This window comes from Polyodon spathula, chromosome 14 (assembly GCF_017654505.1).
Source record: "Polyodon spathula isolate WHYD16114869_AA chromosome 14, ASM1765450v1, whole genome shotgun sequence".
In the NCBI taxonomy this organism is placed as follows: domain Eukaryota; kingdom Metazoa; phylum Chordata; class Actinopteri; order Acipenseriformes; family Polyodontidae; genus Polyodon; species Polyodon spathula.
The window spans coordinates 20,835,990-20,846,690 of record NC_054547.1 but is presented as its reverse complement, the minus strand read 5'-3'; the positions used below and the strand labels follow the sequence as shown (position 1 = coordinate 20,846,690).

The 10,701-nt window shown below is 41.0% G+C and overlaps 1 protein-coding gene across 3 annotated transcripts in view; it reads right to left on the bottom strand.

Annotated features, from left to right (window-relative positions):
- Positions 1 to 297: 297 nt before the first annotated feature.
- The window catches only part of LOC121326738 (sulfhydryl oxidase 1-like), a 156,271-nt gene continuing 145,867 nt past the window's right edge, over positions 298 to 10,701 (bottom strand). For all 3 annotated transcript variants that reach the window (XM_041270173.1, XM_041270174.1, XM_041270175.1), the window contains one exon: positions 298 to 4,601. In XM_041270173.1, the coding sequence (XP_041126107.1) occupies positions 3,736 to 4,601 (866 nt within the window). In that variant the 3' untranslated portion in view covers positions 298 to 3,735. The remainder of the gene's footprint in view (positions 4,602 to 10,701) is intronic.

The following is a 10,701-nucleotide window of genomic DNA, read 5'->3' as shown; positions in this document are numbered from 1 at the left end:
AAAGAAGACCTCCCTTGCCTGCCAGGCTTTAATAAATTTACATGATAAATTTCATGTTTGTTACGGCATTTGGGCTGTCAAATTTCATAATTCACCTTTCCTATAGCCCGAATTACTTCATATGGCCTCTGCCATTTAGCACATAATTTCGATTCTGATGAGGGAAGTAGCAGAATTATGTTGTCTCCTGGTCGAAAAGTTTGAATTAGTGCATTTTTGTTGTAATGCTGCCGTTGCCGGTTCTGAGCCGATTTGAGGTTGTCCTGGGCCAAATGACCGACCAAATCCAGGTGATCTCTTAGTAGGAGCACATGCTTCACTATATTTTTGGATGAGCCTTTGTGCTCCTTCCACCCCTCTCTCAACAGATCCAGGATGTCGTGAGGCTTACGACCATACAAAAGCTTGAAGGGGAAAAACCCTGTCAAGCAATGCTGCACCTCTCTCACTAAAAAAAAGGAGGTAGGGAAGAAGCAATGCCCAAAGTTTCTGCTCTTGCGTTACAAACCATCTCAGCATCGACTTCAGGGTCTAATTAAATCGTTCCACCAAACTGTCCATCTGTGGATAATAAAAATATGTCCTTAGGGATCCTTACTCTAGCCATAATCTGTACTAACTCTGTGGCTATCGCCGCCGCACTAGTGGCCCTCAATGGAACTACCTCTGGGTATATATTTTGACACCAGTATGAAGACCTACCCAATAGAATCGAGCCAATATCTGCTCCCTTGTCTTGTCAGCCTTGAGTGCCCCGCAAAAGGGATATCACAAAGGAAAAGGTCCACAAAGTGGATTTCGTTCCAATAAAGTTTATTATCATGCCAGGGCATCCACAAAGAAGGCGCTCAATCCCACACACTATGCCACGTTTACCATCTACCCTCCAAGCTCAACACAGTCCTGAGATTGAACCAGTTTGAACTGGGACTCATTCAGCCCCCGTTAGGATTGAGGAAGTGATCTAATGAGTGTCTGATAGCACAGAAAGGATGGGTGCCTGGCTCCAGAAAATGTTGTAAAATACATTGCAATAAGACACTAGTTCATTTTGCACATGTTGGTTCATGGTAAACAGCCACTTCAGGTACCGGGTCAAACTGAGTAATTGTTGCCCAGTAATACAATATTTTACACTGCTCTGTCTGGAACCCAGCTATAATTGCAACATATGAGAGACCTAGCTAAGATTATCTTCTGAAAATAAATCAGCTTTGAGACACTCCCTTTTGAGACAAAGGAGTGGATTATACCTGTAAAGTTAAAATTCACAGCCCATTTTGTGATACTGTTGACTGACGAAAAACCAACAAAAAAAAAAAAAAAAAACAGACAGCGGTGTAGATGTGAACACAAGGGAGTACTACTACGGTTGCGCTGGAGACCATCCAATGAGTCAGTAGCAAACAGAACCAGGTAGACTGAACAGTACAACATTCCATTATAACAGACATTACAAAACATCTTTCAAGCGAAGGAAAGAAATGGTTTCAAAGGAAAATGTGCTGCAGCTTTCACTTTGGCAACACCAAAACTACAAATCTATAAGCTCGAGATACCCTAATCACAGCAACTGTAAAAACACTAGAGCTGTCAGTATCATGAAAGAAAGAACAAGTATGAGAAGTGAAACGAGGCACATTTGTACGATGTTATCATTAACTTGTGCTACGAATGTCTTTAGCACGCTATATCACAATTGGAGAAGCAGAAAAATTGTGACACATGAATGGGCAGCTCCACTAGATTCATGAACTAAACATTTTCAAGCTTAGTTGTAGGGCAGTAGTATGAGTTGAGTAGCTATTGCAGTTAATCAATATGCAGCATGTTGTACAAGTTCACTTGTTGAGAGGCTTGGATTGAGAGACGGTTATTCAGAGCTGTATTGTAGAAATGGTTAACCATATAGGATCCTCTTCAAACCAGACTCAACTCTCCTTCACATAATGAGCATTCACCCATTAAAACTAGAAGGCCATCCATTCAGTGGTTTTGAAGCAATCATGTTAATAGGAAACCAAGCAATATGACAGGCAACTATAACTGCCAGGCAACTATAAATGAGATAAAATAAAACAAATTCCCCATGGGTGATTGTTACATCGTCCAAAACACAGCAGGTTCAATACTGTGACTACACCGGCAGCGTTCCTCAGAGAAGCCAGTTAGAAAGAGCAAAGGATCAGAAAGATTGAACCACAACAAGCAACAAGCAACATAAGCCAGTGTCCAGGGGAGCCAACCATAGAGTTATTTATTGACTGTGAAAATATCTCGGGGGATATTTGCTGTATTGAAACTAACAAATCACCCATAAGGAATGTCTAGATGGTCTTCATTTATACTTCCTCTCCAATATGCTTGCCTGACCTTAAAAAAACAGAACTGATTTTTATTTTAGTGTGTTATTAATCTGTTGAGCACAGTTTGAAGAGGACAATTGGTCACTTGCATGCCACAAGGGTGCAAAATGGCAAAAACTATCAATACAAATGCAATATTAACATTAAGTACGTTAAAGCAATACAGGCAATTCAACTTTTTTTTTAAAATTTAGTAGTCAGTAATTGATTTTTACCTAATTTTTCTCTCAATTTGAAATAGCCAATTTGTATTATTTTAGGCTTAGCTCACCACTCCCACCCTCCAAAATGTGTGATGTCAGCCTACTGATTTTTTTCTCGGTCTTCAGGCCCACTATACAGCCAACTCGGAGTTGCAGCATCGGAGGACAATGCAGCTCTGGGCAGCTTAAAGGCAAGCCTACATGTGCCCGGCCAGTCTACAAGGGTTGCTGGTGCATGGTGAGCTAGGACACCCTGGCTGACCTAAGCCCTCCCCACCTGGATGACACTTGACCAACTATGTGCCACCCCTTGGGAGCTCTCATTAATGATCAGCAGTGGAAGAGCCTGGACTTGAACTGGTGACTTCCAGGCTATAGAGTGCATTCTGCGCTCCATGTGGAGTGATTTTACCAGATGCGCCACTTGGGAGCCCCACAACTGTTCAACTTTATCCTGGAGGTTCTCTTAAGTAATTGAAAGGGACATCTTAATCCCAGATGTTCAAAGCACCCTGATCCAGACTCATGTCTGTACTTGATAGTGGAGAAAAGGTTTAAGTCGCAGTGCACTGTAATTCACAGTTTCCACATTGTTGTACAAAGGGGGTGCCAGTTATTCATGGCATTATAGGAATCTAACCTTGGGGCTCTAAAATGAAAAGAGATCTCTGCTTCACTACTGAGGACGACAACATAATGTGTAAAATAAGCAAGTCTGAAAAAATGGAAAGGCTTCCATTCTTAATCTGACCATTTGGTTGAACAAGTTGTCTTGTATTGCTTAAACTTAGAGAAAGAAACATGTTTTAGCAACCATCTGCAGGAAAGCACCATCTTGGGTGGCAAACTTTGAAACCTAAGTGTGATGTCAAGAATTATAATTTTCATAACAACAAATCACATTTCTGAGTTGGGGAATTTAATTGTTGATACCAATACATTAAAAAACGTGTTCCTTCATAACTGGTATTTTACATTGAAAGTCAAATTACTGAATTACTCAATTTTTATTTTTTATTTAATTGTAATTTGTAATTTTGATAATTATAATTTTTATATTAATCAGGTATTATTTAGAACGAAAATCAACAAAACATTTTGTGTCTGTTGTGCCCATTGGACACTTCCCACTCCCCAAGGCACTTGGAACAATCCATTAATGACAATCAAAGGGGTGACTTTCCTAGTAGGGCGAGCTTCACTCGGGGCATGCGCAGCCTCATCTTCAAAAACAGATACATTCCCAGAAGGCACATGGATGACAGGAAGTACAGCAGGACACACAAGCTGATGTCCAACCTGGAGAAGCCCACACTGAGCATGGAGAGCCAGTGCTGCTTCTGGAGGGGCACCTCCCTGGCCATCACGTACCCCAGACCGCGCTTCCTCAGGTGGCTTTGAACCACCACATAATCCCCTGCCTCTGAATCCTCTGGCTGGATCTGCAGAGGCCTGCGTTTGTCTTCTCTTTTTTGGATGGATCTCCTGTGAGCACGAAGGGCTTTGCTTTTATAATGCTTGTCAACGAAAGAGTCTAAATCCACGATGTCTTCCTCCATCTCTCTCTGCTTCATGTTGATGATGCTGGGCTTGTGATTCCTCGGGAGCTCAGGGTTCTCCCATGGTGCATGGTTAGCTGTTTCTTCTTGCACTCCTCCCTCTTTCTGATTCCCCATCTCTTCTCCTTCCTCTTCACCTTCCTCTTCTCCCTCACCGACCTCTGGTTCCCCTTTCCCCACATCTGCCACCTGTCCTCCAGCCACCTCTTCTGGCCCTCTAGCTTTCCGCTCGGCCAACCTGGCTGCCTCTTTCTTCCTGGTAGCTAGCTTCTCTCTCTGCCTGGTTAGAAGTTCCTCTTCCCCCTCCAGGTAGTCTGGTAGGATGCGATCCGGGGAGAAATAAGCTCCGAGGAATTCCCAGATGTGATCCATCTTCCAGAAATGCTCCCCTTTCAACTCACTGTGACACTGGGGGCACAGATCAGGGGGCGGCCACAGAACTTTAGGGAATTTGGGGTCCTCACTTGGAGCACCTAAAAAAAAAAAAAGAATGTGGTCATTAAAGGTGGTCATGAACATTTGTTATTAACTTAACCATTGACAAACCAGGTCTTTTTAGCTACTGAAAATTCAGTTACTGTTCCCATAACATATGCTGGTTGATTTTTCTACTGTAAAGCCTTCTGCAAAGCACATTGACTGATAGTTGTGTTGTACATTACATTGTTTACTGTGGGTTGATTACTGCAACCAATCAGAGTTTAGCCTGAGGAACCTGTGCATGGCTTAAAAACAAGCCTTGTATTTCAATAAAAAAACAAATTTATTTGCATTCAAAGGATAGACCCCAGAGCTGTCGTCATCAGCTGGATTTTATACAGGCCAAGTTAAGTCATAAAATACTGGAACCACCGCAAGACTTTAAATGGTCAACTACTGCCAGCTTTGTGTCAGTTCCGCAAATATTTTAACTGACCCTGATGAGTGCTGCTACTGGTTGCTAGGGAAACCGCCATGTGTCAGCTTCTGTTAACATTTATTGGTTGGCCTTTTCTTATGCTTAACTGTAATTTCACATTGTGCCTAAAGCAGATTTCTCTGACAAAAACTATTTTGGCTACTCAACAAAAAAATAATACATTTACTTCATTTCCACCTTTATGGGAAAGACTGTGAACAAATAACAAGACTTTTTGTGGCATCAGAGAAAGTTGTTTTTATGCAGAAATGCAAGTTCTAATCACATGCTGGTTTATGGGTCCAATTACTGTATAGCGGCAGACACTATGGATGCAGGTATGGATGCAGTTTGAAATGAAAAGATTTAGCAAAGTTGTAACTTTGTTATAAAATACAGAATAGTGTCAATATATTGCCACATGTAGTGCAGTGCTTGTGACTATTTGGATGATTATGTGCATACAATACATATGACACTGATTCATATGCTTTTTGAGACTTCATGGGTTTAGGGCAGAAGATGTAGAAAGGAGAAATTGCATCTTGAATTGCTTTAATCAGAAAACAGAGGACATTGGGGAAACACAGCAGCAGCTCAAAGTCAAACAGCCGCGTGTGTTTTTCTGATAACAAACAAGCTGAAACTCGGAGCAGCTGATTCAAATTCAGCGCCGTTTTGAGACACGGGCGAGGGGAGGAGCCAACAGCACAGCAGAACAACGCAGTTAAACGAGGCAGTCTTCCCAGCGACAGCGAGTGGGAGAAGTACAGGCGTGGAAAAGTACAGAGCAGTTTCGAAGCAGAAAGGAGAAATTGCATCTTGAATTGCTTTAATCAGAAAACAGAGGACATTGGGGAAACACAGCAGCAGCTCAAAGTCAAACAGCCACGTGTGTTTTTCTGATAACAAACAAGCTGAAACTCGGAGCAGCTGATTCAAATTCAGCGCCGTTCTGAGACACTGGCGAGGGGAGGAGCCAACAGCACAGCAGAACAACGCAGTTAAACGAGGCAGTCTTCCCAGCGACAGCAAGTGGGAGAAGTACAGGCGTGGAAAAGTACAGAGCAGTTTCGAAGCAGTTTGAAAGCAGGTTGACAGCTGCAGAAGAAACTAAACTTAAAAAAAAAAAAAACCTCAACATGGTCTTCAAGACAGTAATCTGTGACACCTGCTTGATGTGGGAAATCCGAGAAAACCCAGCGGAGCTAAACCAAGTGTGCCTAAAGTGCCGCGCGATCCAGGATTTGCATAAACTAGTAAGTATGCTAGAAATGGAGCTGGAAGAAGTGAGACAGCAACAGGATCTTGAGGAACTGGCACACCCACAATTCATGGAAGTCTGCATCACCCCTAACAGACTGAAAGCCACCAGGGAGATAGAAGGTCAGAACAGCTGGGTTCAGGTAGGCAGAAGCAGGGAAAAAAAGAAACTTCATCAAACACAACCACCAGAAATCAAAACAACCAACAGATTTGAGTCACTTCAGAATTTTGATGAGCAGAACCAACAACAAGAGAATGAAAGGAACAACATCCAGGACCCTATTGACAGTGGTGACCAGACAGCAAAAAGAAGGGAGGTCATGATTGTTGGGGACTCCATATTGAGAAACACAGCAAGTTCAATTCGCAGTTTGGACCCCCTTACTACAACAGTGTGCTGCCTTCCGGGAGCCTCAGTCAAGCACATCACTGAGAACGTGGACAGGCTCCTAGAACGAACAGGAGACGACCCGGTAGTAGTCGTCCACATTGGTACAAACAACATTGGAAGAGACAGACCAAAATCCCTGCAAAACAAATTCAGAGAGCTAGGAAGGAAATTAAAAGAGAAAACCAAAACTGTGGTATTTTCTGGTATACTACCCGCACCTTGCAAAGGACCATATGGACAGCTGGAAATAATTAATCAAAACGCATGGCTGAAGACGTGGTGCACACGGGAAGGCTTCACCTATCTTGATCATTGGACCACATTCTACAACGAGGACTATCTGTATAGACGGGATGGACTGCATTTAAATAACAAGGGAACTAGTCTACTCGGAGAAAAGATCCTCGAGCAGGTTCGGAAGCATTTAAACTAGAAAGGAAGGGGGGAGAAATCAACAAAAAAACAGAAGGGAGACCGCATCAAAACAAGAACAACAACTCAGGTAAGACAACCATTAAATGTATTTATCTAAATGCTAGAAGTATCAGAAACAAAATTCTAGAACTTGAAGCTACTGCACTAACAGGTAACTATGATGTGATAGGTGTTACAGAAACTTGGTTGTCTGAGAGTGATGGGGACGAATATAATATTTGTGGGTATACACTGTATAGGAAAGACAGGCAGGACAGAAGAGGAGGAGGGGTAGCGCTATACATAAGAAACAGTCTTGAAGCCCAGGTGTTAAACCTGGACAAAGAAAATAAAACCGAATCAATATGGGTCAGAATAACGGACAAAAATTCAAAAGGCATAATAATAGGAGCATGCTATAGACCGCCAGATTCAGACGGTGAGCACAATAATCTGTTATACAATGACATTAGAAATGTGTGTAGCAAAGGAGAAGCCATACTAATGGGGGATTTCAACTTCCCCCAAATAAAATGGGAAAACCCGGTGGGTAGCGCGAAGGATGAAATAGAAATGGTGGAAATGACAAATGACTGCTTCCTAACACAATTTGTCAAGGCACCCACTAGAGGGGAGGCATGCCTTGATTTAGTCTTTTCAAATAACGAAGATAGAATAACTAAAACAGAGGTCAGAGAACCACTGGCAAACTCAGACCACAACATGGTCTCATTTGAAGTGTTTTTTAAATCCCCAAAAGTAATGACTAAAGCTAAGGTTTACAATTTTAGAAAAGCAAACTATGAAGGTATGAAACAGAGACTAACAGAAGTAGATTGGAGTAAAATAGAGAAAACACCCACAGAAGAAGGATGGTTGTTCTTCAAAAATGTAGTACTAGAGGCGCAAAACAATTATATCCCTAAAGTAGACAAATCTAAATGTAAAACTAAATGGCCAAAATGGTTTAATAGATCAATTAAAAAAAATATTCAGCGAAAAAAGGCACTTTACAGAGCATTAAAAAAGGACCAAAAAGAAAGTACGCAGAAAGAGTACACAGAACTGCAAACACAAGTCAAAAAGGAAGTTAGAAAGGCCAAGAGAGAAATAGAAATGAACATTGCTAAGGGAGCTAAAACCAATTCCAAAATGTTTTTCCAATATTACAACAGCAAGAGAAGAGGAGATTAAATGTTTAAGAGATACAAATGGCAAAATCGTAGATGAAGAAAAAAAAATAGCAAATATGTTAAATGATTACTTTTCACAAGTTTTTACAAAGGAAGATACTGACAACATGCCCCACATGTCATCCAGTTCCTATCCAGTTTTAAATAACTTTAGCATAACTGAGGCAGAAGTGTTAAAGGGACTAGGAGCTCTTAAAATAAACAAATCCCCTGGGCCGGATGAGATCCTCCCAGTAGTACTCAAAGAAATGAAAGAAGTAATTTACAAACCGCTAACCAAGATCATGCAGCAGTCTCTTGACACAGGGGTGGTACCGACAGACTGGAAAATTGCAAACGTAATACCGATCCACAAAAAGGGAAACAAAACTGAACCAGGTAACTACAGACCAGTAAGCCTGACTTCTATTATATGCAAACTTATGGAAACTATAATAAGATCCAAAATGGAAAATGACCTATATGGTAACAGGGTACTGGGAGACAGTCAACATGGTTTTAGGAAAGGGAGATCGTGTCTAACTAACTTGCTTGATTTTTTTGAGGATGCAACATCGATAATGGATAATTGCAAAGCATATGACATGGTTTATTTAGATTTCCAGAAAGCTTTTGACAAAGTCCCGCACAAAAGATTAATTCTCAAACTGAACGCAGTTGGGATTCAAGGAAACACATGTACATGGATTAGGGAGTGGTTAACATGTAGAAAACAGAAAGTACTGATTAGAGGAAAAACCTCAGAATGGAGTGTGGTAACCAGCGGTGTACCACAGGGATCAGTATTAGGTCCTCTGCTATTCCTAATCTACATTAATGATTTAGATTCTGGTATAGTAAGCAAACTTGTTAAATTTGCAGACGACACAAAAGTAGGAGGAGTGGCAAACACTGTTGCAGCAGCAAAGGTCATTCAAAATGATCTAGACAAGATTCAGAACTGGGCAGACACATGGCAAATGACATTTAATAGAGAAAAGTGTAAGGTACTGCACGCAGGAAATAAAAATGTACGTTATAAATATCATATGGGAGATATTGAAATTGGAGAAGGAATCTATGAAAAAGACCTAGGAGTTCTTGTTGACTCAGAAATGTCTTCATCTAGACAATGTGGGGAAGCTATAAAAAAGGCTAACAAGATGCTCGGATACATTGTGGAAAGTGTTGAATTTAAATCAAGGGAAGTAATGTTAAAACTGTACAATGCACTAGTAAGACCTCATCTTGAATATTGTGTTCAGTTCTGGTCACCTCGCTATAAAAAAGATATTGCTGCTCTAGAAAGAGTGCAAAGAAGAGCGACCAGAATTATTCCGGGCTTAAAAGGCATGTCATATGCAGACAGGCTAAAAGAATTGAATCTGTTCAGTCTTGAACAAAGAAGACTACGTGGCGACCTAATTCAAGCATTCAAAATTCTAAAAGGTATTGACAGTGTCGACCCAAGGGACTTTTTCAGCCTGAAAAAAGAAACAAGGACCAGGGGTCACAAATGGAGTTTAGAAAAAGGGGCATTCAGAACAGAAAATAGGAGACACTTTTTTACACAGAGAATCGTAAGGGTCTGGAATCAACTCCCCAGTAATGTTGTTGAAGCTGACACCCTGGGATCCTTCAAGAAGCTGCTTGATGAGATTTTGGGATCAATAAGCTACTAACAACCAAACGAGCAAGATGGGCCGAATGGCCTCCTCTCGTTTGTAAACTTTCTTATGTTCTTATGTCTAGGTAATAATAAACAGTGTGAGACCAGGGTAGCCAAAACCTTAGATCAGTGTACGCGGAAACAATGAAACATAATTAAAATAATTCATAATATATTTACAGTATATATACACTGTTTATTTTTGTTGCATTAGAACATAAGAACATAACAAAGTTTACAAATGAGAGGAGGCCATTCGGCTCATCTTGCTCGTTTGGTTGTTAGTAGCTTATTGATCCCAGAATCTCATCAAGCAGCTTCTTGAAGGATCCCAGGGTGTCAGCTTCAACATTACTGGGGAGTTGATTCCAGACCCTCACGATTCTCTGTGTAAAAAAGTGCCTCCTATTTTCTGTTCTGAATGTCCCTTTGTCTAATCTCCATTTGTGACCCCTGGTGCTTATTTTTTTTTTCAGGTCGAAAAAGTCCCTTGGCCGACATTGTCAATACCTTTTAGAATTTTGAATGCTTGAATTAGGTCACCGCGTAGTCTTCTTTGTTCAAGACTAAATAGTTTCAATTATTTTAGGCTGTCTGCATATGACATGCCTTTTAAACCCAGAATAATTCTGGTCGCTCTTCTTTGCACTCTTTCTAGAGCAGCAATATCCTTTTTGTTGCGAGGTGACCAGAACTGAACACAATATTCTTACTAATGCATTGTACAGTTTTAACATTAATTCCCTTGATTTAAATTCAACAC